This window comes from Anguilla rostrata, chromosome 17 (assembly GCF_018555375.3).
Source record: "Anguilla rostrata isolate EN2019 chromosome 17, ASM1855537v3, whole genome shotgun sequence".
In the NCBI taxonomy this organism is placed as follows: domain Eukaryota; kingdom Metazoa; phylum Chordata; class Actinopteri; order Anguilliformes; family Anguillidae; genus Anguilla; species Anguilla rostrata.
The window spans coordinates 22598106-22619882 of NC_057949.1; the positions used below are offsets into that span (position 1 = coordinate 22598106).

General features: G+C 41.4%; 3 protein-coding genes across 9 annotated transcripts in view; 1 reads left to right on the forward strand and 2 right to left on the reverse strand.

Moving 5' to 3' along the window:
* Window positions 1-4047, reverse strand: part of LOC135243519 (E3 ubiquitin-protein ligase rnf213-alpha-like) — a 47719-nt gene extending 43672 nt beyond the window's left edge. For 4 of the 7 annotated variants that reach the window (XM_064315410.1, XM_064315409.1, XM_064315407.1 and 1 more), the window contains exons 1-4: window positions 2985-3128; window positions 2433-2554; window positions 1658-1782; window positions 519-1094 (exon numbers count right to left, since the gene is read on the reverse strand). In XM_064315410.1, coding sequence (XP_064171480.1) covers window positions 519-1094; window positions 1658-1782; window positions 2433-2520 — 789 coding nt within the window. In that variant the 5' untranslated portion in view covers window positions 2521-2554; window positions 2985-3128. Of the gene's footprint in view, window positions 1-518; window positions 1095-1657; window positions 1783-2432; window positions 2555-2984; window positions 3129-3931 lie in introns of those variants that run through there. The other 3 variants (XM_064315412.1, XM_064315411.1, XM_064315406.1) reach the window with 2 other exon arrangements.
* A 990-nt stretch (window positions 4048-5037) lies between these two features.
* LOC135243520 (sodium-independent sulfate anion transporter-like) lies at window positions 5038-16644 on the reverse strand. Its single transcript, XM_064315413.1, has 13 exons — window positions 13014-16644; window positions 12257-12496; window positions 10787-10979; window positions 10317-10402; window positions 9881-9960; window positions 9168-9304; window positions 8014-8192; window positions 7720-7792; window positions 7510-7560; window positions 7101-7161; window positions 6831-6886; window positions 6557-6697; window positions 5038-6250 (listed from the first exon to the last, which is right to left on the reverse strand). The coding sequence occupies exons 1-13, from the start codon at window positions 13014-13016 to the stop codon at window positions 6096-6098; spliced, it is 1455 nt and encodes a 484-aa protein (XP_064171483.1). The 5' UTR covers window positions 13017-16644; the 3' UTR covers window positions 5038-6095.
* Window positions 16645-16825: 181 nt separating this feature from the next.
* On the forward strand, window positions 16826-18971 carry LOC135243521 (neuropeptide B-like). Its single transcript, XM_064315414.1, has 2 exons — window positions 16826-17417; window positions 18049-18971. Exons 1-2 carry the CDS (start codon window positions 17142-17144, stop codon window positions 18175-18177), a joined length of 405 nt encoding a protein of 134 aa, XP_064171484.1. The 5' UTR covers window positions 16826-17141; the 3' UTR covers window positions 18178-18971.
* Window positions 18972-21777: the final 2806 nt, after the last annotated feature.

Here is a 21777-nt window from a genome sequence, read left to right on the forward strand (position 1 = left end):
TAAATCTTGAGGGCCGTGATTTTAGTAGCCAGGCTATATAAGGTCACTGCATAGCACACCTTGCCAGGAACCCCCTACAGCACTTATAAGGACCCCCAGGGGTCCACAGACCCCCTGTGGAAAACCAAGGATTTAACTGGTAAGAAATAAATTACAAGTTCAAAATCAAGAACGCAATATGGTGCCTGTATTAAAATCCAGAACCTGTTTCATTGGGTTTCCCTTGGTCTCCTCATTGGGTCACTTTTCAGATGTTTTGAACCCAGAGATGCTGGAGTTGGATGGTATTTTTTTTTTATTTGACTGCTGTGCCGGTAAATTACTCAAAATGAAGACATTACATTACATTTATTTGGCAGACGCTTTTATCCAAAGCGACGTACAAAAGTGCATTTCATGGTCATAGACAACTGCTAAACACAGGTTCAGTAAGGTACAATACTGTGCCATAACGGCAAACCCATCGTTACTTCCGTCATTATACTTAACGCCTCTGGATTCAGAAGCTGCTGCATTACCTGTGTCTTTATCTGCGGACCAAAGACCATGGTCTGGTCGCCCGCAGGGTCTGGCTTAGTGTCTCGGCTCTGCTGGGCCTGCTGTGTTTTCTGTTTGATTTGATTGGTCATGTTGGCATTCTGGTCCACACTGGTGTTCTGGTCCACATCGGTATTCTGGTCGGCACAGGCCCGTTGCACATTCAGGGCTTCCTTCTTGCCTTCTTTGTCTTCACTGACGGTCTGCTGCCGGACTTCTCCCAAGGTCAGATTTCCAGGGGGGGTAGCGGGATCCCCCTCTGACTGAGTGGCAGGACCTATTGGCGCAGGGCAGTGTGCCTGACGGGCGGCAGTCTCATCCAATGGGCAGCCGGTACAGGGCTCCTCCAGGGTATTACCCTGGTCCTGCAGTGAATCAAGCGTCTCATCCATGTCACTAATCGAACTCTCGCTGTCGGACGCCTCCCTTCCCTGCTCCTTTATTCCCTTCATGTCAATAAGCGACATGTCAGAGAGGTCAGAGGTCATTTGATCAGACTTGGAAGGCGCAGGGCCTTTGTTCTCTTTGGTTGACTTTTTCTTTTTCTTCTTCTTTTTCTGCAAAGCAAGAATTGTACAAGTGAGAATGAAACAGTCGCACACATCAGGTTGCATTTGACAGTCATTTTCTGATCCAGGGCCCCCGACCCAGGCTCAAAGACATCCAGGGGACCCCAATCATGAGGTGAAAAGGGTTACATTTTTTAAAATAATTTTAAAAAAATTTTAAGTTTAAAATATTTTCCCAAACATATATATCACAGCTGTCAACGTCCAGTCCTGGAGGGCCGCAGTGTTCGTGGATTTTCCAGGTGTTCACAACACCAGTGGTGCATTTAAGTCGATCGGCTAAGGAATTCACACACCTTTTTCTCATGACCTAATTAGCAGCTGTTTGAAAGGAAACCACAAAAATCTACAGACATTGTAGCCCCCTTGGGATTCAGTTTGACACCCCTCGTATATATAATCAATGCATATCAGGTCTGGCTAGGGATCCCCTACAGTACTTTCCAAGGACACCCAGCTGTCTGCAGACGCCCTGTTAAAAATCCATGATTTAAATGATACATAATAAATTAAAGCTGAAAATCAATATACTGTGCATTTAAATCCAGAACCTTTTTCTTTGGGTTTCCCTTGGTCTCCTCATTGGGTTGCTTTGCCGATGCATTTGTTGTCTCGGTGACCATCGATGCCATCCTCTGCTCCTCCACAGGAACAGAGGGTTTCTGTTGAGGCTGGCCTGCAGTCAGTAGATCTAGTCAACACCTGTCAATCACTTTATCATCTCTATCCCCTTTCCCTGCTGAGTCCAACTAACTTTTTTATCGCAGTCACTTTTCCCAAATAGCATGATCCATACTTTAAAAACATACCAAAAACATTTCAGTAATATTTATTGTGGCTTAAAGGGACAGTTTGCTTTCTGGGTTTTAAAAAATATTGTTTCAGTTGTAGTGGAGGAATGGCATCGCTGTACAAGCTGTGGAGTGACTTTGTGTGTTTTTTTTTATTTAGACTGAATGATGCCACTGCAAGACAGAAGCGTCTGTAATTGAAACATCCTTTATTACACATAAATACGGTTTGGGCCACTTAAAAACAAACACTAAAATTGAAATAATATTACCACAACAAAGTGAACTATGGTTTTAAAATAATATTCTTGGTAACCGTAATTAGTGCAGGAAAGAGAATTTTATTAACTGGGAGCACAGAGCAATTTTGCCAACTCTACAAACTCATTTTGCCTTACGAGGCTTAATTAAGCGTAATTTCACTTTAGAAACTAGCTCATTTCTATTACTGATTACTTGTATTCAAGCCTTGTGTCTACTGTATACACATTTTACATATCGTAAATGTTAACACGAAGACCATCACGTCACTTACCTGAGAGCTGGACGAACCTGAAGCCGCATTGGCTACAGAATTTGGCATTTTTCTCCGCCGAAGCGTGCTGACATTCTGGACATTTCATCTCGTAGAGTCACCACCAATAGCAGTTTCTGATGCTGAAAGAAAGCAGGTACTGCGATTTCCAAGAAAGCGACTTCGCCCGTACGGAGTCACGAAGTTAACTTTCAGTTTCATTTCTGCCAAAGCGGTGGGTTGCGACTGAAATCTGACAAGAACTAGCTAAAAACGAAATTGCTAGCTAGACCAAGCAGCGACACTAGATAATTGTTACTAGCAAGCCAATACAAGTATAAACTAATTTCCAAACCTATTACATGTCGTTTCATGAGAGAATTCCCATGACAAAATAAAGTAAGAAAGGAGCGCATTTCACACATACTTTATGCAACTATAGCACGTTACAGCGTTGTATAAATGTATAACGCCGTCAGAATACTCCTGAAACTAGCAATGTGAAGTACAGCCAGTAGCCTAGCTACAACTGCAGGTGAGCTTCGACATAACATAGACAGCGGGAGTACTTACAGAACAGTCGCCTATCTTTTTTTATAATACTGTAGCAAGGTAGTTAGTGATAACCAATACCATGCAATGCAAAATCAGGTGTTGATCGATTCATGCAGTTGCTGTCACGCCTATTGACAAGCTGAAAGTAAGCAAAGTCCATCCATATACTTCCCTTCTAGAGTTAAGCGCCAGCGCCAATGTCTTCTACAGATCACTTTCAGGGATGTGACGTAATAGCCAATAGAACAATGGCTGCTGAAAAAATACCCAATCGCGGCAAAGCACTCACCAACGCATGACGCCAAGAAAAGGTTCTTTTAGAGCAGTACTTCCTGCTTTGAACCGCTAATATAAAATGTACATCAGGCATGATAAACAAGCTTTAGTTGATCTTAAACAGAGACACTGGTTTGACAACATTGCAAACTAATGTTCAGCTAGCTGTGATGCTCTTCAGATATCTAGCTAGGTATGTAGTTATCTGAATATCATCTGAATTAAAATATTTCCAAACTGCGCGATGGTATTGGCTTGCATGTCAAATTAGCAAATTAATCAGACATCGGCTAAAGTAAGTAGTTAACAAACTCTAAGAAATTTGCAGGCAAACGCACTGTAGTTAGAAAACTAAACTGCAAGCAGACATTGAGGCCTCGTATTGAAAACAAATTAAGACATGCATGAAGATGGGAAGTAGGGTAGTGTTCATTACATTACGACGGCAGATGTTATGATTGCTGCTATAAGCTTATAGTTACGCTTTGTCTCAATAAGATTCGCTGCCAGTGATAAGCGTTGGGTTGGTGATCTAAACTGAGCAGCTACTATGTCAGTGAGAGGTCGTGCAATGACAGAATCAGCTATTATTGCAGTAATCCTTAGCTAAACATCCCAGGTAAACACAAGTTAGCGATTGCAAGTCTGAAATCCCCAGTGAAATAAACATTTGGCAAAATTGCCTGTACCTTACAAAATATCCAGATCTCCCTTTTCGTTCACAAAAATGATATTTGTGGCAAAATTGTAGGGCTGCCTGTCATCTCCGTTTACACGGGTCGCAGCTAGAAGAGGCAGAAGTTTCTATTCCAAAGAGAATGGGCGTCAACAATTCGATCACGTTGTTTTCTCTTTCTAATCGCCATTTGCCCACTCCCGGGAGTTTCCCTGGTCGACTTTTCAAGCAAAGGTCGACCAGCTTGCAGGGGATTCCCGACGGCACACTGTCCTTAACTGTTAAATCTATTATAAATTGAATATTCTAACCCGGAAAAGAACGCAAAACATTCTAAATTCAATTTTTATTTATAAAATTGATTTATATTTGGTTTACATTCAAAAACTTCCATTTCCCTAAAAGAGTAAGTAGCCTATATGCGCAAATCAAAACTGAAGAAACTCAATCTAGTTGACACCCCTGCTACCCTTGAAACAGGTGAAATACTAGGTCTGCAAAAGTTAAATTGGGGTACGTTTAGGGCATAAGGTTTAAGTTCCTGGGAATTTCCCGATGGTCACGACGAATGGATGTCCAGATTCCCATCCCTGCTACCCTTGAAACAGGTGAAATACTAGGTCTGCAAAAGTTAAATTGGGGTACGTTTAGGGCATATGGTTTAAGTTCCTGGGAATTTCCCGATGGTCACGACGAATGGATGTCCAAATTCCCACAATAATATTGACTGTCACTGTGACTCAGCACACACAATTTGATTTGATCCTCCTACGGCGATGCCAGGCTCACCACATTGCTTTTCAATATCGAGTATTTAGAAAGGTTCTTCTCAGCAGTTCCTATGTTGTGAACCGTTGTAGAAGTGACAGTTACACAACTCGTTAGAGAACAGACAGTATTTATCAATAGGGAGAATTCACGCTATGGATAGGCTAAATAGCTTTCTGGATTTTGCCATCACACATGTTAGGAGGAACATCATCCAGGAAGACTCCGTGAATGACAGGAACCAAGAACACCAGTTTAATGACAGACCACTGCCATTGAATAAACACCATGAACAGTTTATGGAACAGTATGCACATATGTTGACAAGCAATAACAGCTCTGGGTGAAAAGTACTATCCTGTCTTGGATTTTTTTATTTATTTAACCTTTATTTAACCAGGAAAAACCCCCATTGAGATCAAAATTTCTTTTGCAAAGGGGACCTGAGCAACAAATACACTATATGGCTAAAAGTATTGTATGTGGACACCTGACATCCAACATCTCATCCAGAATTATGGGGATTAATATGGAGTTGTCTGGAGTAGAATGTGATTCCAAACCACGAACAACAGCCCCAGACCAAGGGGTGTCCACATACTTTAGGTCATATGGTGTATATTTACACATACACACACACACACACACACACATTATCTCAATTTTCCAATAATAGATGGCCCCTTTATTTAATTGCCTAATCTTGCCCTCCTCTCTGCCTGTGCTGAGGTGTAGTGAGAAGTCTTGTGCATTTGGCTACCATGGATCACCTAGGGTGGGTGCTACACATTGGTGGCTGAGGTAAGCTTCCCTTCTTCACTTTAAAGCACTTTCACATTATATGATAAAAAGGTTCTATATAAAATTGCATCCACTCAAGGGAGTGGTCACCACTATATAGAACCACTCTATGGCTTGGCCTACTTTAGAGTGTTTCTGCTTGCAGTTTTTTTTTCATTCTCAATTTTTTATCCTCTCCAAACTTGAAATGTCCAGTTGCACACATAGGTCCATCTCATCATTGCAACTTCCTTTCTCAATTTGGGAGAGTGCAGACAAGCACGACTTGTCCTCTGGAGTTCCCCTGCCTTCCTCCACCCTTGATTTCACCCAATATTCCACCAGTAGAGCTGCGCGGTTCTCGCATCCACCACCGGAGGTCGCTGATGCACCATGTTTGGTTGAGATGGTGAAAGTTTACGAGAACATCTCAACGCAATCTTCCCCAGACACATTATTTCTCTTCCTGTAACTTCATGTGCATCAGTTTTTGAGGAAACATTACATTTTATTAAATATATGGTTAAATATCATCAAGGAAGTTCAAAATTGACAGGACTACTGAGGGCAAAATAATCCAGGTGAGGAGGTGGCCTGCTGATACATTGTTCAAGTTTCTCCAGGGTGAGTCATGAGTGGTGTATGCTGGAGTTCACAGAGAGCTTTTTCCTTGTAAAACTGAACAGATGGATTGCTCCGGAAACAGCTACACCTCCGACAATGCCATACTGCATCTCCCAGAAGCTCGCCAGGAAGGTCACCAGGAAAGACACCAGGTCCACTCCTATGGACAGTCAGGGATGGGTGGGGGGGGAGTGTGAGAGGTGACACTGAGATGAAAAATCAGTTAACTTGTTCACTCTTTTACTTTGATATCACTCTATCTCTTTTGTCACAAGTCGGCGGGCATGGTTCCATTTCCAAAACAGGACGCAAGTCAACAAATCCAAGTACCACACAGCCAGCACAATGCTGGGGCTGGGTTTCAGCCTGTCACAACCTGAGATCCATAGGGGAGAGCTGACATACCGTAGTAACAGCAAGTATGCAATATAATACCTCACATAGCTGGCTTGTTGGGCACACTCACCTCCAACCTCCCAGATCTCCTGGTACCCTCGGAGGTCAGCCATGGGAGCCACAGAGGAGATGATGACCGCAGCTAGAGCGGCCTTAGGGACGTAGCAAAAGAGTGGCATGAGGAAGACCAGAGAGAGCAGCACGATCAGGCCTGCGGAGAAGGGGGGGGGGGGGTGCCCAGTGCAAGTCTTCAGATTAGATACATGGCTGACGTATTTTTGAAGCCATAAAAATGTATTATGGGGTTAATGGTTGAAAATTGCTGTTGAAAAGCGCTGACTCACCTGTCACCACGCCCCCTAGTGGTGTGCACACCCCAGTTTGCGAGTTCACGGCGCTCCTGCCAAGACACAGTCATACATATTTGTTGTTGTTGTCCGGCATCTTAATTATAAACAATTGCAGTTGTAAAACAATCATATAGTAGAACGCATTACGAGCACAGTCCGTTTTACATCTTCATTCCATGCAGATGCATGCAAGATGAAGAAGAATATGTTTTTGCGTATAATGACAGCGCACAAGTATACAGGTGAAACCTGAGGATTCCGTACCTTCCAAAGCTCCCAGTGACGGGATACGCAGAGACGAAGGACCCCAGGATGTTGGTGAGGCCTGTGGTGATTAGCATTGCAAAGTAAATATCACTCACTGGCTCACCTATCTTTCTGCGGCTATGCCTGTAACATTGTTATCGAAAAAGGAGGTCTGAAAGAAACATGGTGGCTAAAGAGGGTCGGGGTGGCCATGGCGCAGTCTGTAGAGGTGGGGCCTTCGGTCCGCATCGGAAGGTGGGCAAGGTTTCCGTTCTCCCCACCAGAGCGGTAAGCTCACTCCACCACCAGAGGGCCCGAACAGACAGGAGACGTGCCTGGGAAGTGGACTCATGCAGCAGGGGAGGGGCCAAGGGCCGAACCAGACGATACACGGCCAATCAGCACAGTGTACCTGCTTAGTACTGACCGATTGCAAAGACCTCCTGGTTGGTGTCGATTTGGTAGTTGTTCTGGCTGGCTGGATAGTTAAAGAGGAAAAGAAAATGGGTGTCTATATTCATGGAGCTACAGAGGTGATGTTTCGGCAAGGGAAATTACAAACAGCAATCTCTTTTATTTATTTATTTATTTATTTTGAATCTTAGCTGTTATTCATCGGCCTGATGATAAGGCTTACCGAAGGCCTTGGCTATTGCGATGCTCTCCAGTAATCCCATGAAAGGGATGACAACCAGTCCTCCTCCCAGATCCTTTCAGAGGGAGAGAAAGAGACAAGAGCAGACAGATTAGCACAAAGCTTAGAAAACCAGGCAGCTATGTCAGTATAGCAGCGGCAAGCTAAATTTGGTTGAAATGAAAGCGCCTGTTTACAATGTAATATTGTGCGTTACATTGTGCTGCTTCAGGGTCTCCACATTTATCTGAACAGCAGTTATGTACAGTAGGGGCGTGAAAAGTGGTGTGTGCGCACCTGTGCGATCTCACTGAAGGTGATCACCTCTCCGTCGGATGTGATCTCGGAGAAGGACGGAGCTCTGAGCGGGGGGAGGCCCTGGGAGGTCGAACCCATAATGGTGAACATTCCATTCCCGGATTCCTCGCACGCATATGCCACGGCAGTGGCGCCAATCACTACGAGGGCACAGCGCGCTACAACAACACATGCGCAGATGCAGTCAGGGTTACACAGCGCGCTACAACAACACATGCGCAGATGCAGTCAGGGTTACACAGCGCGCTACAACAACACATGCGCAGATGCAGTCAGGGTTACACAGCGCGCTACAACAACACATGCGCAGATGCAGTCAGGGTTACACAGCGCGCTACAACAACACATGCGCAGATGCAGTCAGGGTTACACAGCGCACTACAACAACACATGCGCAGATGCAGTCAGGGTTACACAGCGCGCTGCAACAACACATGCGCAGATGCAGTCAGGGTTACACAGCGCGCTACAACAACACATGCGCAGATGCAGTTAGGGTTACACAGCGTGCTGCAAGAACATGTGCGAATGCAGTCAAGTTTACGCAGCATGCTACAAGAACCTGCGCAAATGCAGTCAAGCATGCTATAAGAATGCTTTTTTCTGGAGATTTTGGAGGTCTTGAGGTGTGCAACTTGGTGTATCACTGTATCTTTTACTATCTCTAGCTCTAGTCATTTTGTTACTATGTTAAATACATTTGTTGGTTTGGCTAAAGGCAACTGTAATCATTACAGTCAGCATACAGGTCAAAGTTCACAGAAAGGTGATTATATAATTGTGTGTTCCTGATCTAACTGGTTTTGTCCAAACCACATACTTGTATACTGTATACTGGTATACACTATATTCTCCAGTATGCTTGGCAGTACATACTACTAAGCAGACAAGCACACGGTATGCAGGTATACATTTGAACTCCGAATAATTAATTGGTTAATAGCTGGTAATCAAACAAATTCCCTAAATTCCCCACATTCCCTAAATGTTGTTTTGCTGTTTCTATTTATAAAACCTCCAACTGTTAAGTCTCCTTAGACAAGAAACTCCTACGTGGAATGTATGGAGTGTGATTGGCAGCCAACTTTATAAAGGACAGCCAATCAAGTGAGTGGAGAGAGGAACCTGTGTACCTGTGGCAAGGCCTCGCAGCAAGATGCGGGCGTGACTCTGGGTGGTCAGGTCCCCTGCACCTTGCCCGTAATTCTTCATCCTCATCAGCATCGTCAGCAAGCTGAGGCAGAGCAGGCCCAAGGTCACATCCCCCAACCTGACAGAGTGAACGAGGGGGAGAGACAGACCTCAGATAATGGGCTCCAATCGCTTATTTTATCCATCCTCGCCTCCTCGGTCCTCGCTTGACCCGGAAATTGATCGAGGTCCACCATCTTTAAGGACATTCCAATCCACTAAATGCTCCTTGGTGGAGCAAGGAGTGAGGAGGCTCCCAGAGGATGCTTCATCATGGAAACATTAGTGCATCCTTTGCATAAGTACTTTTTTCGGAACGTGTGATGCATAAATGATCGACCTGTGGCTCCACCTCTCCCCGTCTGGTACATCTGTAATTGACGTGGCCTGAAAGGACATTCCATTTGCCTAATACACGTTTCCTCGATTCCTCCATTTTCGCATCCTTTCCTTGCGTCCTCTGCTGGGTGGAGCCGAGAAGCGAGGAAAGGACGTGAGGAAAGAATGCGAGGAGTGAAAATAAGTGACTGGAATGAGCCTGTTAAGTTCACCCTGCTCTTCCTTTCTGAAGCTGCTCCTCTTCCCCCTTTGTACTGTGTCCATACAAGGCACACAAGGAGGAAAGGGGGAATATCAAAGGCAAAATGAAGCTCACCTGGATTCAGGTATCCTGCGAAGGCTGTCGTAGAGCTGCAGGACGAACTGGTGAGGAATATCCTGAAGACCCAGAATGTTCTACAGAAAAAAGAGAAATGTGAATAATAATAATAAATGTGAAATGGACACTGATGGGTGGCTTTTATTTGGTAGACCCGCCATTAGTAAACTTAACAGGATGGGTCTGTGAAACAGTTCTGTAGCAGCATATCTACATATTCCAATTCTGCACAACTCTTCAGGTCTTAAGAATAATAATAATCATCATCATCATTAGCAGTGACATAAGTATCATCATGATCATCAGCAGCCTCATAGTAAAGTTTAGCTATATGGCAACTTTTCAGGATGTAAAATTTCATATTTCTAAAGAGGACTCACTGCCTGCCTTGGCCTTTGACATTTGACCCCCAGAGAAATGCCGCCGGTCTCACCTTCAGTTGCCCAACGCTGATGGTGAAGGCAGCAGCGCAGGTGAAGCCCCTAATCACCGGGTGGGATATGAGATCCAGCAGGAAGCCTGCAGAGAAGGGCATGGAGACAGAGCTCAGAGCCTGGGAGCAGCAGCAGGAACACTAGTGATATAATTCACCACTTTGTAGGACTAAGATAGGGTAAGATCATTGCTACAAATGAAAATAGAGCAAATGGAGAAAATGTTACCGTGCTAACGTGAGCTAGCATCTTGCCTCTGAACGTCATGGCCAAAAAAAAACAGTCAAATGAAGTTTTTCACACTTCATCATTTCGCCTTTTTTCAACTGTGATAAAATGATAATAACTTTATTAGTATAACCCTGCCCAGGATAAGCGAGTATAGATAATGGATGGATGGGTGGATTTATTAGCATAGCACTTTTCAAGCATAAAGCACAAAGTGCTGGCCCAGTCACAAATGACTCACCCAGCTTCAGAAGGGCAATAGCCACCTGGATGACCCCACACAGGAAGGTCAGGAGCACGGCGTAGATGGGATCGTGGTGCACGTGAGAGGCACAGAGGAGGGACATGATGCCCGTCGGGCCAAGAGCCAAATCCTTCGCCGTTCCGAAGATGCAGTACACAAACCCCCCCATGAACGCCGAGTACAGGCCATACTATGGAGGAGGTTGGGGGGGGGGGAGAGAGAGAGAAGTGGGTGCTGTCAGGTGGCTCATCCTATTAAAACACTGTTACTGAATGCACCCCATCGAGAAGTAAGAGAACAATCAAAACAAATTCCACATTCGTAGAGGAACCAGATGACCACAGGTGTACAAGTTGCTTATTTTATTATTAAGCAGAGAGCATGAGTTTAGAGAGCAACTGATTCTCTGTATACCTGTCCTTGTCAGTTTGGCTGGTAAATATGATAAATTAAATTCAATACAAATTACAAATAAAGGTGTTTTGGATGACTGTGTTTAGGTTACTAATGACATTTTCACGTAATAAAGCAGCGCAATAAAACACGTTGCCTTCCTGGCGCATGTATATTACATCATCATATCTGTCCTTCATATCAGCCGTTAACTTCGCTTAATCAGCTAATACCAGTAAGTTTGTTTAACTCACGTGTTTGCTTTACAAACATGTTTAACGGTTTGTTAAACAAATTATAACTGTAAACCATGCCTTTGTCAGAGAAATGAACTGAATCACATGACAAACGATATATCCTTGTATATAAGTTAAAATGTCCGGGTATTAAAGAGTGTTAAACTTCAACAGAATGAGAAAGTGCAGGTGGAAGCTAGTTGTTTGTAAATAATCACTGTGTCATTAGCGTTTCTTCATACAGATAGGGACGTATTATGATTGGTATCAAACTGCAAATCATTGTTTTGTCAAGGCCAAATTCAGCCAAACAGTACATTCATACTAATCTGTCGGCAAATTGTGTTTTGAGTCACTTTTTCTTATTTATAATGATAGAAATGTACCATTTCCTAGGATGTCACACATTTTTAATTATCATACAATGTATGTTTTTATTAAAGCTTTTCAAAGAGTAAGTGCCTTAAACATACATCAGCTGTGCCACACTTAATCAAATCTGCAGTGTTCACCTCTCAAACACAGTTCTGTAAAACACTTCAGTGCACAAATATTTTCAGTGCAGAAAACATTTCTGCATTTTAAAGAAGTGATCATATTTAATCTTCTCAGGCTGGGATGTCGGACTCTGATCCTGGAGGGCCACACTGTCCGCTGCCATTTTTTACTTCTTTTTAAAATCAACAGCCATTCAGGACGTACGAACTAAGCGTGTGAATCATTTATCAACATATTTGTTACAACTTAAAAGAATCACTAGTGTAGAAACACACTGAAAACCAGCAGTCACTAGGCAACATGCTGCATAAAATTCCATATAGGGTGGTCACACACTCACCTGCACAGGTAGGCCAGCTACTTCAGCGTACGCCAAGGCCATGGGCACTGTGGTCAGACCCACTGTTGCCCCAGCGATCAGGTCCATCTGGAGCCAGGTCAGTCTGTACCTGGGCAGCCACCCCAAGACTGGCAGACGAGCCTTGAGTCTAGCATTGGAGCAGCTCTCCATTACCTGGTACCTGTCCAGCCAGGGGTCCTCTACCTGAAGCTCTATCCTGCCTCGCGTGCCGGACTTAGCCTACCCACAGACGCAAATGGAATATAAGGAAGTAATATGCATTTCATCGACAAAGAGAAAAATGTCGGCGGATAAACTCGGACGAGAATAAAGAAATGAAGTTTCTTTTGTGTTTTAAGAGGACAAGCTCGCTCTTTCAAAGCGCTTCAGCGGTAAGCAATTCTATTCCCATTTAACTGGTAACTATTCAAAGTCAAGCCGAGGAATGGGAGTTTTCGTTTTTCACGCAGACTGAAGTCTAAAGGTCACGTACATGACGTGCATAAATATGTATACATACACTACACATCAGAACCAACATTAGGCTATGACACGCAGTCGATTCACCTCCAGACTGAATTGTTAAATATCATAGGCTATATGATAGCTAAAATGATTATATTACATTCTGAATAATAGCCTATATGCTTATATATGAATTTATATATAACCCAAACGAAACTGAAAAAATATAGACTATTAAAGGACACCTAAAGTTAATCTATGACTAAACTTTAAAAAACAAATGGTAGCTTACCATTTTATCCAAATCCGAAATCAAAAGCTCGTTCTGTCAATTGGAAGTTTAAAAAAACGCTGAAGTTGACACTCATTGATTTTATCTACGCAGTGTCAAAGCCTTTGGTATCGTCTTGCAAGCCTTTATGAAAAAGTATTCTTATTTTCGCCGGAGAAAGCTCTGGAGGTTGTAGAACAGCTGGAAATCCACCTGTCTCTTTCGGTTGTCATCCTGGTGGGAAACCGAGCATTTTGATAAACCGGAAAAACTGGTTGTCAAGGGTATTTACCGGTTTGGCAACCGGAGTGCCGCCAACCTGACAAATACATACAGTATATAAATGAATAAACACACACGCACACACCCACATACGCGCGCGCGCGCGCACGCACATATTTAACGCCACTCACCCCTTGTATATGGATGCAATAACTTGTAATAAAGAAACATTAAGTTAGCACATTAAGTTTAAATTAAATAGTGTATTGAACATTGGTTTATAGGCTACATAAAAAAATTTAAATATATATATATATATATATATAAACACAGGGCTGTGTACATTCATTGTAACGTCATTTGCTTGATAACGCCTTCTGCGTGGATATTTCTTTTTGAACTGGCCCGCGCTCCACATTGCTTCCATTATTACGTTCATCGTCACGTTATTTGTGTGGTGACGCCTTCTGTACTGATACTTTCGGTTATCAACTGAAGTTTTGTTGCAAGAGCTAGAAAGCACTCCCGTACACAAGCCGTCCATTTGTGATGAAACATACCCACCACACGGTGGTGCTGTACGGCAGAAAAACAGCTAGACTTATTCGCATTCCTACGTGTGCAGTGCCAAAACACTGACGGATGCTTGAAGTTCACTCCAAGTGAAGTGCTTTACCTCTATGGTAAAATGTTCATGGAAAATTGTAAGGTAGGCTATCCCATCTGCATTGTGTTGAAAGGTTAACTTCACGCAGGCATACGACCTCAGTTATCCTGTGAGCTGCTCTAGGCGTTTTTAAAACTTTTCACTTCAAAATGCTTTTCTTTAGAGAAGAAACGCTTAAAGAAGGACACTGCAATAGAACCAAGAAATTGATTTTTAAAAAGTCAATTTGAATCAACGCAAGTTAATGAGGCAAAGTCTGTATGTCAGTTAGGAACAGAGGAAAACAGGAAATAAATCTGCAAGAAGCATAAAAACAATATCACAATCAACATCATATAGGGTAAGCTAAAAAAAATTAAGATTATGTTACTAAATGTGATGACCTGTTTTACATTCAATCACAGGCCTACAACTCACGTCTGATTGGTTAATTTCATTTGATGGTCAAATGCCTACATGTCAATATTTCTCATTTAGTTTCAAGAACTGCTTCATCATGCATTGAGATTATCTTAGACACATTTGTATTGTTGCTTTGTTTACCTACTACATAAGAAATATTGCCTACATGTCAATATTTCTCATTTAGTTTCAAGAACTGCTTCATCATGCATTTAGATTATCTTAGACACATTTGTATTGTTGCTTTGTTTACCTACTACATATGCCATATGTTTCATTATATGTCTATGTGCACCAATAACAAACCAAAGACATCCACAAAATTCATACAATTTTCTGTGATTCATTCTCATGACAACCTTCACCACGACCACCTTGTTCCCCAAAGCTTCCATTAAATATGCTATTTTACTTGAATTGATAAAATGCAATAAATAAATAAATACATCAGTTGTTTCTTGATTTGGGTCAACTCCAAAATTTAAAATGTGCAATTCAGCAAACTTTTATTAAAGGGTATTTTTATACATTTTGGTTTCACCATTTAGAAATTACAGCAATTTTGATACATAGCCCCCATTTTGGTGCACCATGTTTGGGACAAATGGCTTCACAGGTGATTTTGATTAGTCAGGTGTGTTCAATTGCATCCTTAGTGCAAGAAAATAAAAGTTTTCAGTATCTAGTCTTTATTCTAGGGTTTTGATTGCCTTTGGAATCTGTTATTGGTATTTGTCAACACAAGGACCAGAGTTGTGCCAATTAAAGTCAAAGAAGCCATTATGAGGCTGAGAAATAAGAAAAAAAACTGTCATAGATAGATAGGTCAAAACTTATCCTTACCAAAATTAACTGTTTGAAATATGATTAAGAAGAAAGAGAGCACTGGTGAGCTCAGTAATCTAAGGCTAAGAAAGACCTCTACAGTTGATGAGCAAAGGATTCTCACCATAATGGGAAGAAAAAAAACCCAAACACCTGTCTGACAGATCAGAAACACTCTTCAGGAGGCTGGGATGGATATGTCATTGCCAACTGTCTGCAAAAGACTTCACAAACAGAATTAGAGATGCTACTATGCAAGATGCAAACCACAAGTTATCCATGAAAACAGGATGGCCAGGTTACAATTTTCTAAGAAGTACCTAAAAGAACCTTCAAAGTTCTGTAAAAAGGTCTTGTGGATAGATGAGACCAATATTCTCTTGTATCAGGCTGATGGCAAGAGTAAAGTGTGGAGGCCAAAAGGAAGTTCCCAAGATGCAAAGCAGCCCCCCTCCTCATCTGTGAAACATAGTGGCGGGGGTGTTATGGTTTAGGCATCAATGGTAGTGGCTCACATGTCGTCACTGATGATGTAACTGTTCATTGCAGCATCAGAATGAATTTTGAAGTGTACAGAAGCATCTTATCTGCTCAAGTTCAATCAAGGGCCACCAAACTCATTAGATGGTGCTTCAAGACAATTCTCCTAGACATACTGCTAAAGCAACACGGGGCCAAAAAACGGGAAAATTTGTGACTGTGTCAAGTCAATCAGCCAATCTGAATCCAACTGAACATGTGTTTCATATGCTGAAGAAAAAACTTAAGGCAACTAGACCTGAAACAAGTAGGAGCAAAGGATGGCTACAGCACAGGCCTGGCAGAGCATCACCAGAGTAAATACTTAGCACCTTTTCTATATAGTAAAACCAGTGAATAAAATGCCTTTAAATAAAAGCTGAGAGTGTGCACTTTAACCATATGTAATTTTTTTTTTTTTTACAAATCTAAAATTGTGGAGTACAGAACTAAATCAAGAAAAAATATTCTTTGTATATTCGTCTTCATCCAAACATTATGGAGCTCACTGTATTAACAAATTAACTGAAGAACATGAATAATTCAAGCAGCTAAATGGCTCATTTTAATTGTTTAGACTGACCTTTTGTAACATGTGCCTGCAGGAACAGGTAATATTTGGATGTGCAGCTTGCCCTTGGTGAAATATATTACGCATTCAGTAGATCAATATTGAAACGGCGTCGAGCTTTGACACAAAAGTACCTTGAGACTGACACAAATGCGCGAGGGAAATTAATAATCACTAAGTGTTCTGCCGCAGGAGGTAACCGTGTTCGTTTTTCGTTTAGAAATTCTAGGCAATACACAAATATTAAATTGACAAGTTTTGAAACACAAAAAGGAGAGAGAATTCTTATCATATGAGAATTAAATATGTCCCCGTGGAGTTTCCATGTCACACGAGGTCCACGCGATGTTGGTTTTAAAATGATAATCGTCTTTCAGGTGATATTTAATTTCAATGTGAAGTCGGGGAGACGATTTAAATATACACTGTTTATATTCCAATGATGTTTAAAGTTGGTCTTTTTAATAAAATCGAACAAAAAACAGTATTTGTTTTTGCCATAAATTCTCCTTATTCCCGATGCTATTGCTGGCTGAAGTTTGGATCCAGTAATTTTGGAAGTTCTATTGCGTTGCGGATTAGGCGATGTGTCCTGGTTATACCCGACTAGCCGTTTTAAACGTGAGTAAACCATTGTCTGACATTTGAGAGATGCGCGTTTAAGACTATGAATAAAAATAGCAATAATAAAGTAAAAAAGAGTGTTAGAATTTGCATTATCACATCACCTTTCGCCATTACCCTCCCCAACTGGCATATCGCGTAAACCGATCAATCACATTTGAATTTTCCCTAGGGCATATGAATCACCAACTCTGATGAAGTTGACGAATGCGATTGCGATTATGAGGTCCCTATATAAGCAGCGACATTTTGAAACACTGAGTGTAGAGTTAGCTGTTCAGATTTTGAAAGCACAGAGAACTCCGACCTCAAAGCAACAATGCTCGCCATCGAGAAGATTCATGTCAAATTCGCCTTAGTGTCCATAGCTATGTCGGTGTTCGTTTTGTGTAACCCCACGGAAGCATGGTACAAGCAAGCCACTGGCCCAAGCTACTATTCAGTGGGCAGAGCTTCGGGTTTGCTTTCAGGAATGCGGAGATCACCTTACGTCAGGAGGTCCGAGTCCGAGTCCGTGCTTGAAAGCGGAGAATCTTCAGAAAACAATGCGGTTTCCGAATTGGGCGACCGAAAGAACCCATTCCTGAAAAACCTGGTAAGTAGAGTTTTTACACTTACAATTGGTTGGTTACTCTTTGGAGTAGAAAATGTATCAGCGTTTGTATAGGTTATGCATCCAAGGAACATATTAATTACCGCTTTGGACATCTTAAAAGTAACAGTAAATATGAGCTGACAGTAGGCCTATAGTTGTACACATTGGGTTTATATTAAATGAAATGTCGTTTTCTGAAACTGTAGGACAGTGGACCGAAGTCAACTGCTAACTGAAGCGCGCGTAAAGAACAGCAACAAGAAATGCATTTATCGTGCAGAGGGCGCACGGTCTCAATCATAGAAGTTATAATATACGCATACTGGACGAGCATTTGCTATATCGTAAAAGACATGTGCATTCTTAACACTGCATAAGATCGAAAAGAGATTAGTTTATTCGAACACGATCAACAGCCTGTTTACCTACTACGGTAGGCTATCCATTGACCTGTAAACAGAACACTTTCACATATTGAAACGTCTGAAGGGTTACATGATGTATTCCAAATGAAGTAATTTGAGATTACGATAAACCCATTTAATTCCTGTTCAAATGTAAGAGCTGTAATTTTTGTTACAAAAACATCATAACTAATGATTGTTTTTCGATCATTTTTGTTCTTCTGCAGGCAGTGTGCGTCAAAGACATCTCGCCAAACCTGCACAGCTGCGAACTCGTCCAGGACGGCACGAGCGTGTTTCAGTGTAAAGCGGACGTGTTCCTCTCTCTCGACTCACAGAACTGTCTCAACGCCTGAACAGAGTCCCTATTCCTTCTCAGTCAAAGCACATCGTCTCTAACCCGAGAGAGTTCTAGCGACGAGAAGAGCGCATTGGACCGACGACACTGAATGTCTCTCATTTTACAACATAAAAGTAGCCTTCGGTATGTGTCAGAAATGTTCGTTCTGTTTTACCATAGTACCCAACTACCATGAATAATTGCCCTTCTGCTCTTAAATGGGCAGCAGATGTATATCATAACTATAAATTATTTGTTGCTGTGCTGAACTCCTTAAAACGGGTTGTTTTATTGAAATTAAAACTACGCAACTGTTCACTTTGTGTACATTTGTATCTATGATGAATTCAAGTGCAACATTAAAGAAATATTTCATGGACTCAATCCACGAGCCTTAAAAACAATCACTCGTCTTGGTTCTGATTAAAAGATTTTCCAGCATTTTCTGGAACAAATATCATATATCTTGTGTCAAAAACAGAATTAGCCTATTCCTATGCACAGACTTATTTCCAGAAACGTTTTTGCAAATGTGTTCATCCATTCATTTACAACACATACGGTAGCCTACCTATTGGCATTGTGATTTATATAGTTTGTTTGATGCAACTAAGAAATTGTTGTCTGTCTATACAAACCCATTTCAGACTTTAAAAAAAAATCTCAACAACAGCCTATGTAGCCTGCTGTTGGATTGAAAAAATGCGTTGTAAAAATTAAAATATAGCCTATAGGGGGTTATCTAAGCACAAACTGAAAGGGTGCCAAAACTTGCATGTAACGTGTTCATCTTAGTTCATTATTTTGAATCAGAAATAAATGCAAATAAAAAGTACTCATTCAGTACAATCTACTGAAAGATAAAACACGTTTTAACTTTGTACAACCTAGAGGTCCGGTCAGCTTCAGTTAACTTTGAGATTCACTGTAACATACATTTTTATACGGGGTGCCAAACATTTGCATATAACTATAATATACATACATATGATTTTTACAGAGTATTTATTAAATGTGCAATTTTTAGTTCTAAATTTTATTCTGAATAAATAATAGAAAAAGAATAGTGCACAAAAGAGAGCTTATACTGAATTGCCAACTGGATGACTGCTCCTCTTTCTCTCATATATCAACACACTCTGTCACCCAAACCATCTTATTAGATAACATAACGTAACAGCATAACAGAACGTAGCATAACACGACAAAGCATTACATGACTTAAAATTATTAGATAAGTCATTTTCTAATAGGAAACATCAAGTTACATTACCCTCTGTTACGAAATAACATAAAAATTGTGTCAAATTTGTAAATTAAAAGTAGCAACACTGCACTCAGTTGCTTCACACACAAAAAAATAACGATACGATTTTATGTTGTAGGAAGTTTAGTCTATACACTATGCCTGTACGTCACACCATCTTCATGTTTTTTTTTATTTTTATAGAGTTTGCAGTTTTATTCAGTAATCAACAGGTTAATGGGCATGCATAAAAACCCCCAAAAAGTGTGCTATTTCATAAGACAGATAAAAGAAAAACAATACAGCACAATAGAAAAGTACCATATTGATGACATTCTCTCAAATTTGCATGTGAGTGATACAGAAGGGACAGATTCAGTGAAACATCCACTGCAAACTGTGGCACCCTGGGGGGCTGAGGAGAATGTGTGTGACCAGTTGTAGAATTAAGAGATTTAAAAAAAATGTTTTAAAAAATCAATGCATGATTTTGCTTTAGTTATACTGCGCTGCACTCCCATATCTGTTTCACACCGTGACCAGTGACCCATCCCTTCCCTTACTTACGCCTTTCTGGCGTTTTCTGTCATCCATCTCTGCTGTCACTTGACATTCTCCTCAGACACCAGCGGCACTCTGACACCTCGTCAACCCCATTACGTGAAGGAAAAACAGAATGATCAGTGGGAAAAACAGCATGTTCACACCCTTACCTCTCAGTGAGCAAGACATTAAGCACCATAAACCATCACCCCCTCCCCCCCAATGCTCTTACCACCACCCAAAAGATAAAACTCTATTCTGTCCAGGGGGTATTGGCATCAAACAAGTCATACCATTTTTGGACAGGTAATCCCAAAGGTAATCACAAATTGCTTGATACATAAACAGCTACAGTGCTGTATAATTGATGAGAAAATAGACACTCCAAAGAAATTCTAACACAATTACACAATAATCACCATACAAAAAGACAGGTAGAATAACAACAATGCAATTACAGGTACAGTACTGACACAAATCATGGAAACACTGCATTTATAAACAGATTTTGAATGTTAGCGCAATATTTTGCAACAATTTCACTTTTTCCCATGGCGCGCAGGAACTGCCGCCGTGGGCTCTGTATGGCAAATTGTGGTCACTTGGTCACTCACTCACTCACTCACTCACTCACGGACAACCTGTTGGACGCATGCACAGGTGGTGCTTTCTTTAGTAGGGCACATGCGCAGGCGCATCTCCCAAAATCACCACTTCAAACGGCATGACATTTTTAAGCACAGCTTTATCGCCTAACGTTACTTTCGCTAATCCTAACATGTTAGTGTTTCGCCTGCTTTAGTTAACCTACTTAGCGCGTACTACCGATACAGATGTATGGACACACGGAGGACAACAAATAACGTTACAGAGGAGAGGACGTGCCATAGCTAGCTAGCTGTGGGTCTGCACGGTTTCGTGCTTGTTTGTATACTAAATGCAATATGTAATAATGCAACATCAACATAAAACAAAAATTGAGAAATAATTTGTGATAAGTAATAATCATTACGACTTCCTGTATGTATTTGTTCATACCTACATAATTCAGCAGTCTAATGTATCTTACTGTTGGAATTTTTATAATCAGCATGACCATGTATTACTTTGCCCAGGATTTTTCTACATAAAATGATGATATTCATGCAAAGAGAACCTTTTTTATTTGTATACCTTATTTCAAATTACTGATGATCACATAATGTTGTTACCACTTGTGGTCAAGGAAACAACTGTTTTGAACACATTTCTACAGAGGAAAATGGCTCTGAGAAACAACAACAGAAGAAAAAGCATGCACAAAAGTTTTATAAGAGTACTAAACTTTTTCTTCCCCCAGGTATGACTCGTTTCTATGTATTATTAAGTTTTCTCTACAAGCTGCTGGGGAGAAATTCTTTTTTTTTTTAAATTTTATTCTTACTTTATCATTTTGATTCTCACAAAGTAGACAGTGCGAGAATATACAGGAAGTGAATAGAGCATCTCCGCTCACCCTCGGCATAAAAATGTAATCTTTGTGGCATTGCATTCAAAACATCATAAGCGGACATGTTGACTCCCCCAGACAATAAAGGAGGTAGAGTTTTACGGGGCCTCAATCCCCTGCCCCCCAAATCCCCCACCCCCCATCATCCACCACCCACCACAAGGGACTGGCAGAAAACAGGATAGGTTCATAACATAGCGGAGAAAGATGACAACCTACCAGACCTCGTTCTAAGGTATACAAAATGCTGTACTGAAGAGGCGGTGTGCCAGTTCCAGATAGCATTCCAGCATGACCGAAGACGTCATGATTCCCAAAGATACACAGGCTTGCAGAAC